Source organism: Dama dama, chromosome 18 (genome assembly GCF_033118175.1).
Source record: "Dama dama isolate Ldn47 chromosome 18, ASM3311817v1, whole genome shotgun sequence".
Classification (NCBI taxonomy): domain Eukaryota; kingdom Metazoa; phylum Chordata; class Mammalia; order Artiodactyla; family Cervidae; genus Dama; species Dama dama.
In genome coordinates this window covers 29,959,115-29,984,327 of record NC_083698.1, presented here as the reverse complement: position 1 = coordinate 29,984,327, position 25,213 = coordinate 29,959,115, and the positions used below count along the sequence as shown (strand labels likewise).

Here is a 25,213-nt window from a genome sequence, read left to right as displayed (position 1 = left end):
TCTGAAAGAAAATACCCTAGAAAGCCCACCCAGCACTCCCCTATAATAAATGCAAATTAATTCTCCATACTTGAGATGTGCCTTAAAATATTACTCAATTAGTGTACTTAAAAAAAAAAAAAAGCCAAGTAAACAGAAAGACATAAATCTCGATTTAGTATTTCCCCAACTCCTAAATTAATTTGGTAGCATTCTCTTAAATTGCTATGGGGAAAATGCCTCTGATATAGTTGGAAGAGACCTATAAAAACAATGACAATTAAATATACATAGTCAGCTTTCAACAGCAAGGCTCTCATTCTTCCCCAAAACCCTGGTAGGTAGCCAGGGCATTAAAGAGAAAACTTGAGGCTGATATATTATATAACTCGATCAAGCTCATAAGCAGTACTAAGTAGAAGAACCAGGACTTGGACCCAATTCTTAACTCCAAAATATGGTTTTTTCTAGTATGTTATATTTCATTTAACTTGCTAGATAAAATGCCATAAGACTTATCTGCTCCTTTGTCTTTTAATCTGAGATTAAGAAAAAAACCCAGTATTCAACTAGAAGCTGTATATTCATTAAAAAACACTTAGGGCCCTTTAGGGCTAACAAAAGGATTGCTCTCCTTCGAGCAATCATCACCATGACCTCTTTTCAATCTCTTCACTGTTCTATGGTCTTAAGTGCTTTTAAAACTGGCATGTTAAATATGAAAATGGCATATTTTCATTTAGACCTCACCTAAATCTTACAGAAAAAATATTATGTTTTATCCTCAGATACTTACTTGTGAACATTAAGTTAAAAAAATGACTGGCTGCAGCAAGGACAACACGATGAGCAGGTATCTTCCTTTCCTGGACCATAAGGATCACATCACACAGTGTTTTCTAATCAAGAGAGAAATAAATGCAATTAAAAAGGGCTCAATGGGAATGGCTAGGCAAAGGAAAAAAACAGGTGCTGACCAAATGCTTTATCTCTATTTTCCATTTAAATCCAATATTTTCCCAGCACAGATCTTGTTTATAATGTAAAATCTATTTACGAAAGACTTACAGAGTTGCTGTCATGAGTTTGGTGTATCAAAATCTGGCACTAAAGCTCCCAACAGTCAGGATAAAAAAAAATCTTTAAAATCAGAAAAAAAGTACTAACCTTTGGGGGAAACCAATTTTTTTTTTATCTGACACTAATTCTAAGATGTTTATCATGGTGAGATTTTACGGGGACAGTAAATGACAATGTCCTTTTTCAAACAAAGACAGTGTGGTTTTTCAAATAATGCAATCTGCTTTTAAGAAAACTCTCCTTGGGACTTCTCTGGTGGCCCAGTGGCTAAGACTCTGTGCTCCCAATGCAGGAGGCCCAGGTTCGATCCCCAGTCAGGGAACTAGATCCCACATGCTGCAACTAAGACCCAGCACAGCCAAATAAATAAAAATACATATAAATAAAATATTTTTAAAAATAAATAAATAAATAAAAAACTCTCCTTGATAAAAATGTAGAGTACACACTGCATTTTCCAAGAAAGTTGCCTTCATAGACCTAACCCGAAACTGGAACAATTCAGAACATAGAGTAGATGAACCCAGTGTCCATTTAGCACTCTTTCCTTAAATAACACTTCTCTAATATGCACTTCTGATAAGACCTGGATAGCAGCCACTTTTAAATTGTGATATCTAACCAAGGACAAATGTGTCACTGTAGGTTACTGAAAGAAGACAAATCTACATTGTATACTTAAAGTGTTAGAAAAATGGGGAACATTAAAGTTTAAGATTTACTTTACTTACTTAAAGATGAATTTCAAGAAAAAAGAAATGTTTATCAAATAAAATTTCAATTTCTTAATGAAGTTAAAGATATAATGTATAGATTTGGCTCAGGAAAAAAAAAAAATGTAAAGCACTCTCTTAGGCACTGGGAATACGAGGCAAATAATATTTTCAGAGTAATAGTACTCACAAATTTAAATAATGGCCCAATAGCTCAGAAGATATGACATTTTGCAAATTTAGGTATTTTACTAAAACTACTGATATAGTTTCTGATAGATAAATCACTATTTCCTACATTACTATTCCATGAATAAAATCCCAAATAAAATAGTAACACTTAGAATGAGAAAAAAATGGGTCCCATTTTTTTTAGAGCCCTAAAAATGGGTTCTTAGCAAGCTAAGAAATGAACATGTCATTCTTACAGCTTACTTAAGGACTCTTTTTTTTTTTTTTAAAGGGGCTTCCCTGGTGGCTCAGACAGTAAAGAAACTGCCTGCAAATGTGGAAGACCAGAGTTTGATCCCTGGTTTGGGAAGATTCCCTGGAGAAGGAAATGGCAATCCCCTCCAGTATTCTTGTCTGGGGAATTCCAAGGATGGAGGAGCCTGGTGGGCCACAGTCCATGGGGTCACAAAGAATCAGACAGGACTGAGCGACTAACACTACTAGGAACTATAGACTATTGTTTAGACATTGCATGCAGATCATAGTTAAAGCCACTGTTATTCCAATAATGTCTTACATTTTTATTTCCATTTATTTGAGGAAGGGGTACAGAATAGGCATAGCTTGCAGGTGGTTTTGCTGCACCAAAAAATACTAGGTAGCAAAACCAAGCCAACTATTCAGTTACCATCAAAAACAAGCTGATCAAGTTTGCTTAAGAGGAAGAAAGAGAAAAAGACAGGGAGAAGTGAGGGAGGGAAGGAAAGAAAAAAAGAGGAAGAAAGAATACTGACAGAATAGCAAGCAAATTAGACAGGAGAGGGACCTATGGCTGCTGAAGGGAAGTTCCAGAAAAATGTCAAGTTAAACTGAAAAGTAGCAAAAAACTTTCCCAAGGCACACTTGGGGATGGGAAATGTTAGTGTAGTGAATTAACAGACACAGAAGGAAGTCAGGGAAATCAGAGGGATCTTTGTACAATTTAGTCTTAGTCTAAGATTAATCTGTAGCTGGATATTAATGTATACAGCAAATGGGAGGAGGTGAAATGGGAGCAATCGTTTACATTCAAATGGTACATTTATTTGACTGGACTACAATAGATTAATAGGTCCTATTCAACAAGAAATGGGTCTGACCTAAAGAGAGAGGTCCCTCCAGCTATGTATCCTTGGGGAAGAGGAGTATGCACAAAAAACAGGAAATGGGAAGAGACAGAGAGGCAGGAAGCTGGAGAATGAAAGGTAAAAGGCCTGAGGCGAAAAGAACAGAAACTTAAACAAAACTACCTTTTGAACAACATATCTTCATTGGATTAAACCAAAAAACCTTGCAATTTCTGTTTATGTCCTCCCATATTTGTTAGATCTTTATATTTATTATTTCCAGCTTTTGAATCTTAAGTCTCTTATAAAAGCATAATTTTTGTGTAACTTTGCCTGAGGTTCCCACAAAGATAATTTTTAATAGAGTTTAACATAATCTCTGTTTATCACTAATAACTTAATTTCATTTTACATATGCTATCTTTTAAAATGCTATTTATTAAAAAAATAAATAAAATGCTATTTATTATTTCCTTGCTACCTTCATTTTTTAAAAAAAACTGTCAGTTGTTATTTTGGTCACATTTTCTTTGCTTATTTTCCTCTTTCAGGGATTTATATAGAGATCCGTCAAGTATTTGCAAACTGAGTCCAGCAGGATATTGTTCTAGGCACGCAAGAAGGGTTCAAGAATATTCTCTATTAATGTAATTCATCAAACTGATGGGTTAAAAGAGAAATTTTTCACGTAGAAAAGCTTCAATATGTGGCAAAAGGGTCTTTGATAATATTAAAAATTCATTTCCTGAGATTCTTTAATAAAGAGAATGATGTGTCTGTATGCTTAAGGTCATTCATCAGAACCAACAGCAAACATCACATCTAACAGTGAAACAGGAGAGGCATCCTCATTCAAGTCTGAAATATACACACATATATACATACATCCTGTCACATTTTTCTGCAATTTTTAGCCATATCACTACGGAAATAAAGATCAATCAATTTAAGACTAGTAGAACTTATATGGAAAGTCAGTAAGGTGGCTAGACAAAGAAGATAAATATGAAAAGGTAATTAGATGTGAGTAATATGTCATTTAAAAAAACACACAAATGAGAAAAAAATCCTAATCACAGCAGTAAGAAAATAATTAAATATTGAGAAATAAACCTAAACAATGTGAGGGATCTACATTAATGGGAATTTGGCATATGATAAAGATGCCATTTCAAGTATGTGGTGAGGAGGTGGGGCACAGGTAATGTTTAAGGCAGTGGGACTGTTTTGCTTGATACTCTTAACAATGGATATATGTCATTATACATCTGTCAAAACCACAGAGTGTACAAAGAATGAACTCTAAGATACACTATGGTTAATAATGTAACAAGGCCTCATCCATTTTAACAAATGCCTCACACTTAGACAAGATGTTAATAAGAGGGGAAACTGGGGCAGGGGGACCAAAGGGGTAAATGCAAACTACTTTCCGCTCAATTTTTCTGTTAAAACTACTCTTAAAAAAATTAAGTTTAATTTTAAAAAGGTGGTGAGAGATTTGAGAACTGGGACAAAATGGTACTGGAGTGGCTGATACCGATTTATGAGAAAATAAATAACAGTTTTCTCTCTCATAAAGTGCTCTCTCTTCCTCTGGTGAAGCTAAGTACTGGGAAGAAGTCTCAGTCCTTTTCTCCATCCGTCGCTGGTGGAAGAGTGACCGCAGGATGAGCAAGAGCGTGGCAGAGGTCACTGACCACACGGAGCCTGATTTCCCAGCTCACTCTTCCAGGAATCTGCTCCCAAAGCAGAGCTGAATTCACTGGGACAGGCTTGCCTCTATCTATGGCAGGAGAGGACTGTTTCCATTCCTCAGCTGCTCTGCCTCAGGTTGGGTAGGAAAGTTTTTAGTTAAGGGGGAGAAGAGGAGGAAGCCCATTTTATGCCCAAGTCAAGGCCATGCTCACTAGTCTGTCGTCACCATTATCTGTCTCCTGTGTCTATTTCTGAAATATTTATAACCAGAAGAGGGTCCCTCAAACCAGTATGGATAGACACTCAAACCAAGCCAAACAGCAACTCTGGGGCTGCTTTAGGGTTTGCAAGTATTAGGCACTTTTGTGGGGAAAGTCCTTTGGTTTCAAAAGACTCCCCTCAAAACTCCCCTAAAGGCAATCATTTTAGACACACGTTTGTGGAATGACCTTTTGCTCTCTTTAAGTATTTGCCAGACAGGACTGCAAAAAGGCACTTTAGGTTCCTGTAAGTTCCACAGCATTGCATGAGGTTCTAGCTTTCAGCAGTATGTGTTGGTGTTAGGAGAAGGCATGCAAGCAGCAGTTCCAAATTCTATTCTTCACTGTATCCCAAGGAGAGGACTGAGGAATGACTGACCTTTGGATTTATGTGGCTTGTCAACAAGGTTCTGCAATCAGTCCCTCCCAGTGTGAATTCAAGTTGACCCTGGGTACAGATCCCTGGATAGACTGTAGATTCAACTATAGTTGGGTGGTGGATTTAAATCACTGAAAGGATAGATGAAAACGGAACCCTTATTACACAAGAGTAAATCATCATTTTGGATTGAGATTTACAAGAAAAGCCTCAGGGAAGCCCAGAAAAGCCTCAACAAAGCAATAATAAACGCAAAGGTTAAGAGAAAAAAATACTTTACATGACTTTAGAAATCTTATTTGTTCAGAAAAGCAAGAAAAACATCACTGGGTTTAAATACATGTATAATGAGGATAAGGCAAGTGGCAAAGTAAAAGAAAAACAAAGGAACACACCTAGATTAATAAAGGAGATTTCCTTCCTTAAGGGAAATATATGACAAGCTCAGTCAAACAGCTTTGAAAAGGAAAGCAGATAAATTTTGGTGCAACTGATCTTTAAAAGATGAGATTAGAGGGGGAAAAAGGTTACTTTTGCTGTTATTTATTCAATGAGGGTGATGTGGACCAAAGAGATATATAACAAAGGAAGAAGGAATTCAGGAGCAGACTGAACAGTCTCTCTCAGAAAGAAGTTTGACCTAGGAATTTTTTATAAGATTTCTTTTAAAGCTAAAGGTAAGAAATCAAACACATAATTAAAGGATTGCCCTCAAAAGACTGGGACAGCTATAGTAGGTGATTACAGTAAGTTCAGATCGATTTGAAAAGGGGAAATGAAAATCAGCAATAAAGTATTGCATGCATTATTAAATAATCTGCAAGGTGATCTGGTGAGAAGACAGGAATGGTAAATGCTCTAGTGGAACGTATCTGCGAAGTTTCTGGAAATTAAGACTACGGGAGAGTACTAGGTCACGTTGAAAGTGAAGTTGCTCAGTCGTGTCCGACTCTTTGCGACCCTGGGGACTGCAGCCTACCAGGCTTCATGGGATTCTCCAGGCAAGAATACTGGAGTGGGTTGCCATTTCCTTCTCCAGGGGATCTTCCCGACCCAGGGATGGAACCCAGGTCTCCCGTATTGCGGGCAGACGCTTTAACATCTGAGCTACCAGGGAAGCCCGTTAAGGAGAGCCAAATAATTCAGACCTAAGTTAGATGCTGGGCTTCCCCATAATTAAAATTACCTTACTGAGGGTGGTTAAGGGTTGGCAGTAAACCTAACACAGACCTCTTATATTTTCTACCATGGCAATGTCTATAGACTTTGAAAGGCACTAGCAGAAGAAGTTGGAGAAGGAAATGGCAACCCACTCCAGTGTTCTTGCCTGGAGAATCCCAGGGACGGGGGAGCCTGGTGGGCTGCCATCTATGGGGTCGCACAGAGTCGGACACGACTGAAGCGACTTAGCAGCAGTAGAAGAAGTAGGTTAGCAAAACATCTGGGGCCAAAATGAAAAGGAAAAGAGGCATTTGATCTAAGCAATGTTAGCTCTACAGGATAGGAAAGTATTCAACTTAAACACGTTAACAACTCAGCTGGAGTTGTCTGGAAGGAACAAATGGACACAAAGACACCGCCCACTTCGACACAAATAGGAAACAGAAAGGAATGTGTCTGCTACCACCAAGTTTTCAAGGCCTGGCAAACAAAAGATGAAGAAAGGCAAGGTTTCGAAGAGCACACTGTAAAGGACGCAGGCCTTAGAGGAGTCTGTTAAAGGTCTCGCTCCAGCTGAGACAAACGGAGGGGAAAAAAAGAAAAGGCTCTTCCATGAACTAAGATTAATACATAGAAGGAGACTGGATCACTCTGCTGTACACTTGAAACTACACCGTAGAGCAACTATACTTCAATGTATTTTACACATACATATATCTGAATATATAAGGAATTTCACAGCAGGTGAGGATTGTAATGAGGACAAAAAGGTGCAGAACAACCAGGAGGATCAGAACTGTAGAGGATTCAAGGCCACAAACTGCTCTGCACAACCGCCCGTTACAATGTGAATCCCTCTCCTCCCAAACAGGAGGGAAGACTTTGTCACTAGACAAAACTCAACTATTTTGGCACTGAGTTGCCAGGGACACAGGGTTCAAAAAAGAATTGAAAATTAATCTTAAAGGCGCAGGATGGACCACAAGGGTTTGAAAGAGACACTCTAGCAGACCCAGCAGCTGAGAGGCTCCGCTGGCAAATTTCCATGGAAAACAATGTATCCTATGCCAACAAAGCATTATTATGCATAGATGAAATTCCTTCTCCAGGAAACGGTGTGCCCATTAGCCTCCTGATCAAAGTGATTCCTCCAGGCTGAGTTTAGTCTTAGGGTCTATCAATTACAGACAGCTGACAAAAGCTGGCAATCTGTCAAAATCAAAAGCCAAGATTTTCTTTTCTTTGAAAACTGTTTCACCAGAAACAAAGTTTCTGCTCTGTTTTTGGCTGGCAACAATAATGTGGGTTAGGACCATATAATAATGTGTCAACATCTTTACTATTTATTGAGAGATGGGAGATGTGCTTGTATAGTTTCAAGTTTGTGGGGATGGGGATGACACTATACTAATCTTAAAAGTCCTAGAGACCCTCTGCCATACTGAAAATGTGACACAAACTACTTTGAAATTGGAAAAGTTCTGCAAGTGCTCAATTAACAATCTATTCTGATGGAAGACAGCCTACACTGAAGATGCTGAAGAAGTTATCCTGACTTGACCTTAACACTTAAGTGAATGCCTTATGGCTGACACTAAGCAGCATAAGAAAATAGGGAGAGCAGACTTTTGCATTTCAACTGCTTTAATTGACAGGGAGATTACAGATGTGGGAATTCAACAATAAGGGGGTTCGTGACAGACAGACTTGGGGGATTTTGTTGCTAGTGTGGAATTAGACAGTACTGTCATTTGTTCACTGTAGACAATCTAGAGAGCTATGAATGACATCTTGGCTGAGAAAAATTTGAGATGAGAAACGCAAGTGACCTTTCAAGTCTAGAGTTAATAGGTATCTACCCATTTCACACCTTTCTGCATTCCACAGCTTTCTGGAGTGAAAAATTAAATAACTTCCTGAACTGTTCTTCAGAGGCTACACAAAGGAACAGTCAGTTGATAGAGGATGCCTCGTCAGCATCTGAGACAGAGCAAAGCGCTCCGTGTGCCAGTAACAGAACACCGAGAAGACGAAGCAGCCCTGGGAATACGAGCTCACAGTACTTTGTCCAGTTAACGTCTGGGAAGAGATCTGGTGCCTGGGTTCTACTGTCCAGCTCTAAGATTCTCAACTCAGGGAGTTTATATAAAGATCAACAGCCAAATGAGACATAATAAAACACCCTGCTGACAGATGAGCAACTACCTGGTAATCCCCCATAGTCAGTGCTTCTCTAGTGAAATAAAGTTGGAAGATGAGGCTTTGCTTGAGAAGAACACCTTGTAAACTCCAATAATCTAAATTTTATAATCTGAATATTCATGTGTCCTACAAAGGGGGCAGTGGGGTGGATGGCTGGGCCCAAGTCCAGCATACAGAGTCCACCGTAAGACACATCTTACCTGTCCTATTGAGCAGATGGGGAACTCAAGCAGAAGTATGTGAGGAATCTCATCATTAATAAAACAGCAATGTCTTTTGTTCTAATTTAATTTTACTAGCAACTTCTCTATTGTTGGGTAAAATTAGGAAGAGAGATGTGAACTCAAGATACCTTGTGCTTTTCCTTCGAGAGAAGTGATGATCAGAAATATTCTGTTCTCAAAAACCACACAGACACACGCAGTTTATTCTTTTTTTTCAGGGAAAAACCTTGGATCAGTGGTTTTCAAAGCTTTTTCTTTAAGCAGCTGAATCCACTTTCAAATGATCTGATTTCATTTAATTTGTACAGACAGAATGGTTTCTAGCCAGAACTAGCCTGGCAACCAAGGTATGGAATATGCTTAATGATTCATTTACAAAACTTTTGTTTCTGATCTCAGCAATTAGTCCTTTTGGAGGTGGGTTCTGCTAGCAGTTTAAAGATTTGGGGACCTAGGAAAAGAATCATTTAATGAAGTGATAAAACAGCATTTCCACAGAATTCAAAGTTAAAACTGTGACCTGGCCATTCTGGCCTCCTTGTGCCACTGGGTAAAAAGTTACTACAGTGGGGTAGGTGCCTGATCCTGGCCATCAAGAAAAAAAATTGTTGCTCTTCTCCATGAGACAAAAGATGACTGGAACTCAAGGGACCCCCATTGGATTCCTTCTGGTTGTTGGGAGAGACAATCCTCTATGGTTCTCGAGGTCCTGGACAGGCCAAGAATGCAAGGTTCTGTCTCTTTCTACCCAAGCCAACATTTCTCAGGGTTTTGCTGGCAGAAAGTAACCATGATGGTGAGACAATGTCGCCCTTCCAGGATAAAAAGCAAGCTTGCCTGTGGTTTGCTATAAAATTGGCAGATTCCTTAAACCCAGTGTTCATTTCTTAGCTCCAGCACAAACCCACTGTGCGTGTAATATACATCCGGGCCCACCACGTCACCCTCGTGGTGCTTCTGGGGAAGGGGGACTGGTGCATACACTCGGAGGCTGCGGATGCTGTGCAGTGAATAACCAAGTCTGCTGCCCCGGACCGAGGAGTCTCACGTCTTCTGCCAGCATCCACCCAACAGTAACAGGCCAACTAGTCAGCTTTTAAGTAACAGAAAATCAAATCCCAGAGGCAACACTGATACTGCCAAATGTAGTGGTAAATGTTAATATTAAGACTAAAGTAAACCTATACAGGGAAGTTCAAAGGTTCAAGATACCTAGGAAGAACAGATCAGGTCACCACCCCATCAGCTAAAGAAACTTGAGGGGTTGGCTAAAGACAAAGAACAGGATGGCCAGTGAAGAAAGAAGTCACACATACAACAATTAATAAACCATGATAAACAATGAATGTGGCTTCTACTTTTTTTCTTTTTTATAAAATATTTACATAAAAGTTGCCCTTCCCCTCTAAGATCATATAAAGTGTCAATTATCATATATAGCCCTTAGGATCTTAAAGTGACTTAGAAGGAATGGATATCACTAAGTGATCCTGGAGCTAGATGCTATAAGTGAAAAACAAATTTGGTGGTATATATACATATTTTTTAATTATAGGAATGAGAATAAGAGCATGCATGTTTGTATTGGACAGCCGAAAGTAGAGGTCATAGTAGATATCTGTGGATCCTGGCAATCTAGCTTCCAATTTCCCCCACCCATTAGAACTCCAAACTCTCATTTCTGGGGAAAAAAATCCTCATTATGAACTATCCTGGAGAGAGGGCAATTCTCAGAGTCTGCCTCTCATTATGGAACCTGTAAGTCAGACAGTTCTTCTATTCACACCTTAGCAAAGACCTAATCTGGCAAATAATCAAAGGCCAGCCAATTAGACACCTACTTCCAGGATTTTGAAACCTGAGTGAATGATGGTAAGATAGGGCAGAGTGTGGGGGACGGAGATGTCTTTATGGTGGCATGAGCTAGTCATCAAGACTGTCCCTGCGTGGTAACCTTGGCTCCGGGGTTTTGCAGCCTAGTTTCCAAAGAATCCCTTGTTCCCCCTGTTTGCCATGCCTGCTCAGCTTCCAGCCTGCAGTGAATGCAGTAAGCTCCCAAAAGTCTCTAGACAGAAACTCCCTCAGTCTCTTGATTCCAAACATACCCATCTACACACTTAACAACCCTCTTTTCCTTCCTATTCCTATGGAAGAGGGACCATCCTCCTTCCATTTGAGATTACTCACCTTTACTTTGGACTTCATCTCAGGAATTATCAACTACCCATTCTGTCTCACATAAACTCAACTTCTCCATCTCAAATGAATTCTTTCATTTGAGTTTCTAAACCCACATATACATATCTCCCATTTAAACAAGTAACATCAAAAGCCTTCATTTGACTCCCTCTCTCCATTTAGGGTCAAATTTCTCAAATGAACTGTCTCGATTTTCTGATAGCCTACTCACACTAATCTGACTTCCATTTGTCTCGTCAAAACAACTCATCACAGTCAAGACACCCCTCTTTGTTAATACATCCTACAAGCATTTTTAGTTCTTATCTTACTGACTCCTCATAGGCTTCAAATTTTGCCATCTTCTTTCTGAAACAATTTCTTCTCTGAGTCTCAGAACTCTCACTTTCCTCCTACTCTTTTGGCCATTCCGTTTTTGTTTTCCTTACAGGCTCATTCCCTATCCAACCTTTATCCTAGTCTCTTAACTCTCCACAGCTTCAGTGAAGTTATCTTCTATCTTCAGGTAATCCATAAATTCCTATTTTTAACCCACAACTCTCCAGACCTGTCAACTCAGATACCTCAATGTCTCAGCAGCACTGTGAACCAATTAAAATGCAAATTACCTTTTCCTCAAAGCCTTAATCTGAAAAAAAAAAGCTGTGGTCCATTTCTAATATCTCCTCTCTTAGTAAACAATGTCATGATTCATTTAGTTATGCACTCTAGAACCCTGGGGACCATGAATGACATCCTGTACAGAAGTCCTCAGCATTCAATCAATCACCACCTTCACGAAAGCAAAAACAAAAAAACAGCCAACTTTTATTGAGACCTTACTCATTATCAGGTCCTGTTTTAAGTTATCTGAATTTGATTATCTAAGTTAGTCATCACAACCACACAGGATGGTTATTATCACTAACCTGTTGATCTTACCTCCTAAATCTCTTGAACATATCACCTTTGCTGAAGCTCCAATACTTTGGCCACCTGATACACGAAGAGCCGACTCACTGGAAAATACCCTGATGCTGGGAAAGATTGAGAGTAAAAGAAGGGGGTGGCAGAGGATGAGATGGTTAGACAGCATCACTGACTCAATGAACATGAGTTTGAGCAAGCTCTAGGAGACAGAAGGACAAGGAAGCCTGGTCTGCTGCAGTCCATGGGGTTGCAAAGACTTGGACAAGACTCAGTGGCTGAACAACAACTTCATTGATATTGCTGTTGCTGCTCTCACCTCTGTCCAAAGGACCATCTCACTGGGAACTTCTGTTGAGGTCTGTCAGCAACTACTGAGTTAACTCACTTAATTCAAAGAGCAGTCAATCATCTTTGCCAAAAGAAAAACTGATAACACCTTTTCCTCTTCTCACATATTTGAAAGGGTATCAGAAAAAAAGGCAAAACCCACTAACTTGACTTATGAGGCTATACCTGGGTAGATCTCTAGTAACTTGTCCATTTTCATCTTTCACCATCTTCCCGCTATGTTCTGTGCTCCAGTCACTCTGGCCTTTTACCAGTCTCTGGTACCTGCCATTTTATGTTAAGTAGGTCTCACACAATGGATTCTCAACAGATATTCACCTGAATGGATGAGTTAAAAAGCCAAAGTGAAACAGGAGAACCGATAACCAGTGAGCCAAAGAGGGAGAGAGGTATTTACAGGGAACTACTGAGACAAACTGGAGAAGGAAATGGCAACCCACTCCAGTACTCTTGCCTGGAAAATCCCATGGGAGAAGCCTGGTAGGCTAGTCCATGGGGTTGCAAAGAATCGGACATGACTGAGTGACTTTACTTACTTACTTACTTACTGAGACAAAGAATAAGAGGATTGGTTTGTTGGTTGGTTTAAAAGCTAGAGAGGGGAAAAAAAAAAAAGCTAGAGAGGTTAAAACATGCCTAAATGCTGATAGCTAGACTCCAGCAGAGGAGAAGTTAATGACGCCTAACAAGGATAGAGTAATCAATGGTGCAGCAACTTTTCTGATTAGTACTGAGAAAGTCAAGGCCCAGATGGAAGTACTGGCTTTCAATGGCCTTAGTCACTAGCAGGAGCAGAATTTTTAAAAAGTGCCAAAAACAAGTTTACAGATTTGGTGGTGGAAAGATGAAAGACAGATAGTTCCAGACGAATGACTTCTATTTATTTGTGATGTCAAAAGAGGGATGATCTACTGAAAGTAAGGATACAGACTAAGGGTTCAGGTTAGAGGGAAACAGTAAAATAAATGGATAAGTGGGATTGCTCACCAGTAAGTAGTACTGCCAGGCCAGGTGAAGTCAGGACTCACCCGGTGGAGGGCTGCCCAGTAATGGGATATTCTTCAGCTGAGCTTGGAAGCCTTGCACAAAGGTGAACAGTCATCAGTGCTGTTTGCCCAAAGGATGTGAAAAAAAGGACAGAGGGCCAAGAAAGCTCGGGACACTGAAAAGAGAGCAAAGAGAGAGAGAGATATCTCCTAAACCGGACAGACAACAAGAGAAAATGGAGAAGAGTTAAGGATAGGGAGGTCTGAATAATAGGGAGTTGTCAATGGGTGTTGTTATGAAAACTCAATGAGAAAAGCATGTAAAACACTTAGCAGAATGGCTGCTATATCCAAAGTAAGTGCTTGAGAAGTGTTTCTATTATTGAGGATTTGATGCAGAAGGCTTAGATCATTGCAGGAGACCCTGAGGATTACCGACGTGTTATAACTGACAGTCTTGGAGAAGTGAGTATACAGAGGCTGAGTTATTTTAGTAATAATAAGAGCACTGGGGTGACTGCTCAGCAAGCATCCAGTCCTCAAAATTAGCTTTGCGGTTCTCTCACTTCACTCTCAATGGGGCTTTGACATAAGCTCTTACATTCTAATTATTCTTCAACTCATTTAACCTGAGGAAACTGAACTATAGTGGTACTCAAAGTTCTCAAAACATCTCTCAGCTGATAAGGGTCTTCTGGACTTCATTACCGAACAGCATCAGCACTGGCGATGTGCAGTAGTGACTAAGGACCCTGCCCTGCTTTGAAGAGCCCCTTTCGAGTGTAACAGATAACGTGAACCTAAACAAAAAGCTGGAAAAATGACAAGGCACTCCACAAAATAAGATGCTACCATACAGCCACTAGAATGGCTAACATCATCGAGACTGACGATACCAAGTGTTGGCTAAGACAGAGCAAAAGCCTCTGTCATACAGAACTGGCTGAAGTGTGAACTGGCACAACTTCAGAAATTGTACCCCTATACTGAGTAAAGTGGGATGTAGCCTGCCTTATGACTCAGCAACTCCATTCTTGGGTATTTCCCAACAAAGGCATGCGGGTACACATCAAAAGACATGTTCAAAGTAGTACTAGTTTTAATAATCCCAAATACCCAACATGATAGAAGGGATAAATCGCAGTGTGTTCATGCAATGTTCATGCAAGTTTGTATGTATGCAAACTCCATACTATGAAGATGGACTACAGCAACACACAACAGTATATATAAATCTCACAAACAAGATGTGAGCTTTAAGAAACCAAGACACGTGAGTAAATACTCTATGATTCCATGGACACAAGTTCAAAAGCAGGAAAAACAAGTCTATGGTAGTAGAAATCAGAATTGTGGTTACCTTTGAGGAGGTAGCAACTGAGAAGGGCATAAGAGGGAGACCTCTGGTGTACGAGTCATGTTCTTTTTCTTGGAGGGGGTATGTTCATTTTGCAATAATTCTTTGAGCTGCACATTTATGATCTGGATCCTTTTTGTGAATCTTACACTTCATCGTCAAGTTTACTTAAAAACAGGAGGCTAGGAATGACTGCAAGGATAATGAAAGAAAAGGCTTCACAGGAAGCTGAGGCTGCTGGCTCAGCAGCATCCCCTTTCACCACTACATACAGATTGGCTGCAATGCCACAGAGAGATGAAATGACCTAAATCCTATTGTCTAAGATCACAGAACTACTTAATGATAGAGCAGGAATTGGATTCAGGAATTATAAGTTCACAGTAGTCTTCAATTCTTGTAGGGATGTTTCTCGGTGTGTACAGACGGGCCCTTGTCATCCCATTTTCAAAGTAATGAGGACATAAGGGAAAGCGAAAAATAGTAATAACACAAAAGTATTCACCAGAGAACAATGACAATTTTAAAACTGGTCCTCACTCCAACATTCCTCCTCTAGCTTACCCTAGCTTCTCCTCCTGCCACTTCCCATCAACTGCCCTTGTCAGTCCTTCTTGGTGAGCCTCTTCTGTATTATGTCAAACAGAACAATACGTGTACAACGTAAATGAACTGCAAAGTCAAACTGCACATCTTACAAAAGATGCAGGATTCCAAGAAGTTGGTAAAAATGCTACTGGAGAACTGTTAGCAAAGCCATCGACAAAAAGCAGAAACTGGCGGATAAGGGCCAGTTAACCATTGTGGAAGAAATTCCTGATGGCTCATCCAGCATCCATTTTTCCCTTCCCACTCAGTAACAGAATCCTGGTACTTTAGTAACTGTATTTCTATTGTAACAATAAATAAACAGATACTCATATTGCTTAAGGCTAAGTCTAAGAAATGGTTATGAATCAATTTTAAACCCCCAAAGCTAAACATAGTCTCGGACAATCCCCTCCTTCTCAAGCAGACATTTGATGCTGCAACCCAGTTGCACCCTATTTACAGAATGAGGCAATGCTTTACAATGCTATACTCTGCATATGAAAAACACGTATTTGGGGGAATGGAAGGGTTGTTGGAAACAAATCTGGGCACTAGTTATCTAGGGTTCATTTACCTTTTAGAGGCAGACACTAGTTAAATGCACCAGTAATGTGAAGTCAGTGGTGTCGTAAATATAAAAAAGGTTCACATGAAAGGAACATGATGTGAAGTAATTAGCCTCCAACTAATAAAAAATAAAATAAAATAAAATAAAATAAAAAAGAAAGGAACATGAATGTATACATTTAAATACATGCATGAAAGTTACATAAAATATTGAATTCAGGCATTCACAGCTACTTCAGCCCAAAGACCGGGAAAGATTTAAATGCACTCCCACTACCATCTATTGCACTCATGCACAATGTCAGGAGCTAATGAACAAAAACAAGATGCCAGCAGAGTTTGCTTAAAGACACCACTGATTATTATCTTCAAAAAAAAAAAAAAATCTTAAAATTCCTCTACTATTGTCCATATTCCCATCAGAACAGATACGGTAGGAAAGGGTGGCAGAGCCACACGACATGACAAAAACTGGTTAAAACCAACTTGGTCCAAGATGGTGGAAGATTCGACTTCCAGTGGACCTTGAGCCTCACTACACACTTACTGTAACGCATTAGCACAAACTAAATGACACACCCACCAGTGCCCTGACTCTTCTGAGGTTAACCATAAAAGGCCAAAAAGTGGGTGACGGCCCAGCTCCCAGAAATCTCCACCCCTTCCCCTGAAACCGCTGGAATAATCTTCCCACTCATTAGCCTATGAAATGATCGAGCCCAGGAAAACTAATGATATTCGAGGTGCATTTTCAGGTACTGAGCCAGACTGCATTCTGTCTATGGGTTGTGCATTTCTAAAGAAATCCACTTCTTACCTATCACTTCACTGAATTCCTTCTGCCATAAGACAAAGATACTGAGCTTTGGGAATTCCCTGGCGGCCCAGGGGTTAGGACTTTGGCTTTCACTGCTGGGGACGCTGGTTCAATCCCTACCTGAGGAACTAAGGTTCTACAAAGCCGCAGGAAAGAAGAACCTGACCTTCATTAAAGTCCGGAGACCAGCTGCCCTCAATTAAGTTGAGACCAGCTGCTCTCAATTAAGTCCCGATCTGGTTTGTGCAGTTTCAGCACCACCAAATGAGCAAGCTAGGTTTTGCAGTTACACTCACATCCTGCTTTTGTCATGAAAAACAGGACCACAGACACAAAACTGAAACATTCCCACAGAGCTCCCTGGACGCACATTTCTAGAAACAAAGCTTCCAGGATGAGAAAATGACCAAGCGACTTTTCTATGCGTACTGGTCTAAGAAGCATTTCCAAACAAACAGAGTCTCTGGTCTACATTCTTTGGCGTTAAAACCCGTTCTTTTCACAACCCACCTTTCGCCGACGTGCTGAAGACTGTCACTAAAACGCCACACATCAAAGACAGAACAAAGACTCCTCTTAATAACAGAGGCGCAAGGGACCCTTAATGGATGGCACGGAAATTTATCCACGACTGTTTCTGCTCTAAATTAACACGTACAGGACACTCTGTCTTCTCCTAGCTCCACCCCGGTAACACAGAAGGGAGGCGGGGATCCTTATTTAAGAGGAGCTGATGTCAGGGCCAGCAACGCTTCTCCCTTCCTCGAGGGCTTCGGTTTGGGCTGTGCCAATGGGATTCTCCGCACGAGATCTCACGACATCTAAAAACGGCTGGCCAATGGAGGGATGCTCGGCTCACAAAGAGATAACTAGGGCACAGCTGTTATACAACCGATACTCGACGCCGGACGCCAGCCCGAGAGGTCCCCTAGGAGTCTGACCTGGGAGCCACAGCATCGGCGGACAACGAGGCACTTCTGCTGGAGAGCTGTTTAACGCGACCCTCCGCCAGCAGCTGCTTCGCCGGCGTGCGAAAACGCAAGGAAGGGCGAGGGCAGAGGAAGAAGAGGGTCGCGATCCACGGGGCGCGGGTTTCAGCCGGGTCCGTCAGGGGCCCAAGCCCCGGACCACCTCCCCCACGCCGACGGTCACTCCCACAGAGGCGGTACCTGTTTCCGCATGTTATTCATGACGCCCATGAAGCCTGCCAACAATTTGGCTTCCTCTCGAGCAGCAAGTTTCTTCTCGGTCTTCTTCTTGCTGCTCTTCTCTACCCCAGAGGCTGCCATCCTCCCTCGGTCAGCGCGGCTCACGCCCGGGACTCGCCGGGCCGGGCGAGGGGTTGCACTCTCCAGGCACGCTGCGGCTCGTGTTCACCAAACCCCCGAGGCTGGAGACTGGCTGGCGGTACCACCCTGCCTGCGAACGCGCAGGCGACAGCGCAGCCACTGCGGTAGGACAAGACCAGACGACGCGCTCAGAAGATCGCTGGAAGGCGATGTAGTCGCGGGGCTGCGTCTCCAGCAGAACCGGAGCCCGGAGGCGGAGCCTGCGCACTTAGCTCGAGGGAGCGGGGCCGCTGAGGAGGACTGGGGGCGGGGTCTGCGCGTCAGAGCCGCGCGCCGCTCGGAGCGGCTGCAGGCCAGGTGCCCAACGTCCATTCCGTGCGCCGGCTGTTTGCGTTTCCAGCTGGTCTGAAGTTGCGCGTTCCTTTCCCTCTGCCCAAGGAAGGTTTTACAAATTTGGCTGACGTGGCGAGATTATCTTTTGGGAATAACTGGGTGATAGAAGGCATTAAAGAGCGTCCCGTTAGCGTAAACTCCGTAAGGACCAGCGTTGGTGTTTCTTCACGGCTGAATGACATGCTGTAGGCGCTCAGTATTAAATGGGGGAAGACTACCACGTACTGCAAGTTAAAGGTTTATCGCATGGAGAACAAGGTTTATTTGCCTGGGAGTCATAAAGCAAGGATACACAGCCCCCATGGGTGTTTCCTTCATGTGGAACGCCTGCCTGCTTAGGCTGGTTTACTTTTCAGAGTTTGAAACGATCAGGTGTCAGCTCCAGAAACCTCCAATTAGGCTTCCCCAAGTAATCATAGAACTCATGAGATGCTTTTTGTACCTATACGTCATATTATTTCTAGCATATAATATCTATAATATAAGATTATTTGAAATTTACACTTTGAAAACTTATACATATCCCTTTAATTTTCTACCTAGGTCTGTATAGGAATATGGGAGAAGGAGATGGCAACCCACTCCAGTATTCTTGCCTGGAGAATCCCGTGGACAGAGGAGCCTGGAGGGCTGCTGTCCATAAGGTCGCACAGAGTCAGACACGACTGAAGCGACTTAGCATGCATGCAAGCATATAGGAATATATAGAAACATGCTTTAAGTAAAATAATTTACTCTGTCAAAGCATTATGCTTTCTCTTGATTAGGAGAAAGCAATATAGTATAAATCAAATGAAAGAGCAAGTGGCTTATGCTGCTGCGAAGTCGCTTCAGTCGTGTCCGACTCTCTGCCACCCCATAGACGGCAGCCCGCCGGGCTTATAAGGCCCTCCAAAAACAAACAAACAAAAAATCTAAGCAAAAAAATGTTTTAAAAAAGGGAGTTTCCGGGTGGTCCATGTTTAAGACTCTGTGCTTCTACTGCTTTCATCTGGGGTTCTGGTTGGATCCCTGGAGGAGGAAGGTGCAGCCAAAAAAAAAAAAAACCACAAAATTTAAGCATTCTTACAAAAGAATAAGACATTTATACCTCTGTGTACCTTATAATTTTTTTTTGATCTAAATGTTCTCAGATCTTTGGTTTTAACTAGTCAAGACAGTCATCCTTGAGTATTTGCAGGGGGTTGGGTCCAGAAGCTGTTGGGGATACCAAAATCCACAAATGCTCAGAATCCCATAGTGAACCGTCCATATCCATGGTTCTGCAACAGGTGATTCAATCAATTGTGGATCATGTAGTACTTGCTGCTACTGCTGCTAAGTCACTTCAGTCGTGTCCGACTCTGTGCAACCCCATAGACGGCAGCCCACCAGGCTCCCCCTTCCCTGGATTCTCCAGGCAAGAACACTGGAGTGGATTGCCATTTCCTTCTCCAATGCATGAAAGTGAAAAGGGAAAGTGAAGTCACTCAGTTATGTCCGACCCTCAGCGACCCCATGGACCTCAGCCTTCCAGGCTCCTCTGTCGATGGGATTTTCCAGGCAAGAGTACAGGAGTGGAGTGCCATTGCCTTCTCCAATGTAGTACTTCATGTACTTATTAAAATAAAAATCATTGTGTAAATACTCAGTTCAGACCCCTGTTGTTAAAGAATCAACTGTAATTTGAGACTTTAGAGTGGACCCTGACAATAGAAACCAGTTATCCCCTAATGGAATTAGAGGAAAATTTTGTTTACTTTATCAAATAACCTAGAATAGTGAAGAACGAGTATACTTAAACATTTTTTTTTTAATTGAAAGGAAGTGGAAACCTGTCTTCTTACTCTAAGGCCTTGGAAAACACCAAGGATCCAGGATTCAAAGGCAGAAATGTAGGCGATGAGGTAGAAAGCTGTTCTGTAATAAGGCAAAGGAAGCAAGGAACAGCATCCTCTCTACTTGATGTTGGAAAAAGTCCTTTCACATACTGCAGAATATGGAACACTAAAGGTCATGGAAGAGCCTTAGGATTCAGAGCTTAAAGAGACCATGGAAGTTATATAGCACAGAGGTTTGCTGGGAGCCAACACACGAGACCCTACCCATGACAAGGTCATGAGGGAGAAAGCCTGACAGGCAAGGCAGATCAGGTTTTCAGTGATTTTGAAAAGCTGCCCCTGGCGTTCACCTTAAAGATGATATCTGTCTTTCTGATGCCTGCCTCAATAGACTACTCCCTAATTTCTGTGACACAGGCAGAAAGCCTTCCCCAATCTCTTCCCAAATAAGAATCTACTTAGAACTTTAATCAATAAGTTTCCCAGGTGGTGGTGTTTTATGAGATTATCCAGGGTGAAAGGAGTGTTTTAATTTAAATTCCTTTGCTGGTATTTTAGTTTGTCTGGCAAATGCATTTATGCCCTTGGTACTAATATGCATGATTGCTTATAATACCCTAATCATAAAATAACATAAAGAACCTGATCATATAAAGGCCCTAACAGACATAGCCCTTCGGGGGGTGAGGAAGCCCTATTAGAAAACACAAGAAAAATTATTCTAAAAGTAGCTATAGGGTTAACATTTGTTTGCTGTGTTTTGCTTGCTGTGTTTTTTGCTTTTAATGTGCTAAGGTTGTGTTATAGAAACCATTGTTAATATAGTTAAAGATCTAGAGAAATAAGAGCTTAGCCCTGGTGTGGTAACAATGAGATGGTTGATAATTGTCAGCCAGGAGTGCTAGGCAGAGGCTGCCTCACCAAAGTCTCAGAGTCAGTCTGGGGTAAACTTCTTAGATAAACGCAACTGACAACTTCTGCAGAAGGATTAATTTTTGTGTTAACAAGGTTATACTTCTACTCTATACTGTTGCCCTATGAGACTGCTACCTTTCAGCTAAGGTCACCATAGAAACAGAAAATAGGTTTACATTCATCTGACTTGCATAAAATGTTAATAGGCCCCAAGGCCAGAAGATAATGTACAAGACCCTCATAAACAAAGAAGTATGCAGAAAACACCCTGGTTTCATGCAGAACAAGCTGGTGTAATGTTAAACTTATCTTCCCCTTAGAAATGTACTAATTTAGGGTATAAAAGCCACGGTAAAAAATAAAGCATTGCCAGACTCTGCCAGACCCTGCAAACACCCCCGTCTGGTCATTCTCTCTCTGTCTCTCTCTTTCTGTCTCTCTCCCTCGCAGACTTGGCCCTATCAAGGCTGGTCTCACGTGTCTTCTCTCTCTCTCTCTCTCTCGCAGACGCCGTTCATCCTGAGGGTATCCCCTGGATCCTGCCGAGGCTGGACCCCGGCAGAGGTTAGGCAGAAGGCTTGCCTGGATGCAGAGTCAAGTATGCCACTCTCTAGACTACCAACTTTGAACAAGTTGCTTAACCTCTCTTGTGTTTAAGTCTCCTTATCTGTAAACATAAAACTTACCATGAGACTGTTATAAGGTTTGCAAAAATACTTAGGTTGTGGGAAGGGGAACCCCTTCCAGGGCCCGAAAGGGGGAGCTTGCCTAACACTTGGAAATGAATTGTCTGAGGAGACACATGTGCTGACAAAGCAAGAGATTTTATTGGGGTACCCGGGTGATGAGTAGTAGGCTAAGGGAAGCCAGAACTGCCGTGCCACGTGGCTCACCGTCTCAGGTTTTATGGTGATGGGGTTAGTTTCCGGGTTGTCTTTGGCCTATCATTCTGACTCAGAATCCTTCCTGGTGGTTGTGTGTGTTGCTCGGCCGAGATGGATGTCAGCAAGAGGGATTCTGGGAGGTCATAGTGGCATCTCCTTTTGACCTTTCCCGAACTTTTCCAGTCAGTGGGGCTTCCCTGGTGTCTCACATGGCTTCCCTGGTGGCTCAGATGATAAAGAATCTGCCTGCAATGCAACAGACCCAGGTTCAATCCCTGGGTCAGGAAAATCTCCTAGAGAAGGGAATGGCAACCCACTCCAGTATTCTTGCCTGGAGAATTCTATGGACAGAGAAGCCTGGTGGGCTACAGTCCATGGGGTCACAAAGAGTTAGACACGAATGAGTGGCTTTCACTTCACTTTTCTGGTTGGTGGTGGCTTATTACTTCCATGTTCCTTACCAGGACCTCCTGTTGTAAAATAATTTATGCAAATGGTTACTATGGTACCTGGCCAGGGTGGGTGGTTTTAGTCAGTGTGCTTCTTGTAACACTTAGTTTGGTGCCAGAGCAAGGCAAAGAGTATTACTTTACTGAGTTGACAATATTAACTATTGTTATTTAACCAGAATTTCCCAAAATGTGTTCCTCAGAAACCAGTTCTATAAACCATCCCCCTCCTCTGTCCTGAAATAGGATCCCTGGGAATACTACTTTGGGAAATTAGTAATGTGTCCTTCTCAGAGAAAAATCTCAAGTATACTTGTATGTTAAGTGTTTGCAGAAGACTTATCCCTATTGCTTGAAACTTGATTGGGTAAAATTTGCTGTTGTAGATGACATTTTGAGGTTTCTTAGCTTTTCTAAATGTCTGAAAACCTCCCTTGTTTCTTTTGTAAAGATAACTAATGAATGGAGGGGTCATTCACCTGGAGGGAAGAATCCCAGGCAGACCTGAAAACTGACTTCAGGCTTGGAGACGTTGGAATCACTATCTGAAAAAGAGCTTTAAATCAGGATCATTATTGCCAGCCAAAATCTTTGCCTTCTCTGCCCACTGAGGCCCAATGAAAAATGCGGAGACAGAGCTTGAAGAAATAGAAAGATGGCTTTTATTCTCAGCCATCAGAGAAGGGAACACAGTAGACTCATGCCTCAAGAAATGTACTCCCCCTCCACGAGGAGTCTAGGGGCTTATATAAGGCAAGGGCTCGTATTCAGGATCAGTGATGAGGAACAAAGGTGACAGGATCTTGATTTCTTCCTCTTGCATTGTTTCAGACATAGTCATAAAGTATCAGTAACCCAGTATCTGAGTCTGGCAGTTCTGTGGCTCTGTGGCCTCCTTTCCGATATGTAACTATAAGGGGAAGGGTGTTGTAAGGATAAACACCAGATAGGGGATGTATTTAGCATAGAATCAAAGGAGAAAACTTGAATTGTAACTCCTGCAGAGTTAGGGGGCAGAAAAGCAAACTTAAAGACGTGCAGAAGTTAAAAAACTAGGAATGTTCAGGCCTGCTCACTGTTTTCTTTATATTCTTTGTTCTCAGGAAAGGGAAAGAAAAATTCATTCCTCTTTTCCTTTTCACTACAACATTATGACAGTGGAACTCTAGGTTTTAGAAACCTTTATTAATATGACAGGCAAAAAAGTGATTTTTGTGTGTGTGTTATTTTAGAAATTCGTAATGAGATTGAACATTTTTTCATGTTTATTGGTCATTTATGTTTTTTCTTTCATGCATTTTCTGTATTGTCTATGTCCTTTGTTCATTTTTCTTTTGGATATTTTTTTCTTGTTGATCTGTAAGCATGAAACCAAGCAGGACCCTGTGGGTCTTCAGGGCACAAAAGTCTCTCTGTGCCTATTTCTTATTTGTAGGAAATAGTCTTCATACAGCTTCCATGACCTTCCCTGAGTTCCCAAGGGCAGGTTCAAAGAGTTGCTAATCAAGGACGGGAGGAAATGCAGAAACAGGAGAAGAGCAATCAAGAAACAGCGGTACAGCCTTGGGACAGGGTCAAGGTTTCCCCCACTCAATGAATATACCCAGCAATATCTTTGAGCTATTTTGCAGATACTGAAACCCCTACCAGAAAAGTTAACTATGTGCTTCCCACAAGCATGTAGACCCCAGATTGGCTGGACCAGAGATGGACAATGCTGACTCCCAATTACCCCATCACCAGCCAGTCAGAAGAATGGCTATGAGCTGATCACACCCGTCTCTTTGAACTGTTACTATAAAACTCGTTACCTCCTCTGGAGCCACCACATAGTTTTGAGGGCATTAGTCTGCTGTGGTTCCCCTTGCCTGGCAAAGCAATAAATCTGTTGTTTTCTATTTCACCCAAAGCTCTGTCTCTGAGATTCAGTTTGGTACTAGGGTACAGAAGCTGAATTTCAGCTACAAGCATGGTTTGTTAAGGTGGGTTTTAGGCAAATTAAGTGTGAGATAATACATGCATAAGATATCCTGTAAGTCATTGAAGACACATGTGAAACGCTCGGCGGAGTAGACTCAGAAAAGGACATGGACAGCCTCTATGGAAGACTGACAAAACTTTACTTCTACAGCGAGTCTTTTATACATGAGAGCAAGGAAATAGCTTACAAAAACCAAGGTTACACAGATGGAGCTTGAGCATGTACAAAGTTGATAACAGCAAGTTTACAAAGTTCATGAGACACATAGACTCTATTTTCTCAGGATCAAAAGACAATCTGTTTTCCTCAAGGCAAGCTTGTTATTCTCAGCACTATTCTCAGGCAGTCGTAAAAGCCATAAGTTCCTCCTCCCCCGGGGGCTTGAGCTCCCCAGGGTCATTATTCCTGCCAGCTGGAGAAGGGAGGCAGTCCTATCTTAACAACTCAAGTCAAGGCCAAGTCTCTGATTGTCTGTGCTGGGGAGTCTCCATCTTCCCTCCTTTCTTCCCTCCCAGCTCCCTCAGGATGGGGTCGCAGATGTGTCTATCTTGTAGGAGGAGATGGGGAGGGGCGGTGGGCAGCTGTCTGAAAATAGCTCAAGGGTATGGAGTGTCCATGGGGTCTTAAGTCCTGGTTTTGACACCTAGGATAAGAGCGTTGCATTTTGGTCCTCGTGGCTTTCAGATATCCAGTTGGAACCAGATGGACAAGAGTTCATTAGGTGCAAGGTCTGTT

At 41.7% G+C, this 25,213-nt stretch overlaps 1 protein-coding gene across 8 annotated transcripts in view; it reads right to left on the bottom strand.

Moving 5' to 3' along the window:
- The window catches only part of KLHL7 (kelch like family member 7), a 59,498-nt gene extending 38,466 nt beyond the window's left edge, over nt 1-21,032 (bottom strand). The window contains exons 1-4 of one of the 8 annotated variants that reach the window (XM_061165063.1): nt 12,595-12,767; nt 12,094-12,188; nt 5,387-5,517; nt 776-878 (exon numbers count right to left, since the gene is read on the bottom strand). In XM_061165063.1, the coding sequence (XP_061021046.1) occupies nt 776-854 (79 nt within the window). In that variant the 5' untranslated portion in view covers nt 855-878; nt 5,387-5,517; nt 12,094-12,188; nt 12,595-12,767. Of the gene's footprint in view, nt 1-775; nt 879-5,386; nt 5,518-12,093; nt 12,189-12,594; nt 12,768-17,257; nt 17,404-17,688; nt 17,820-17,916 lie in introns of those variants that run through there. The other 7 variants (XM_061165062.1, XM_061165066.1, XM_061165064.1 and 4 more) reach the window with 7 other exon arrangements.
- Between the last annotated feature and the right edge of the window lie 4,181 nt (nt 21,033-25,213).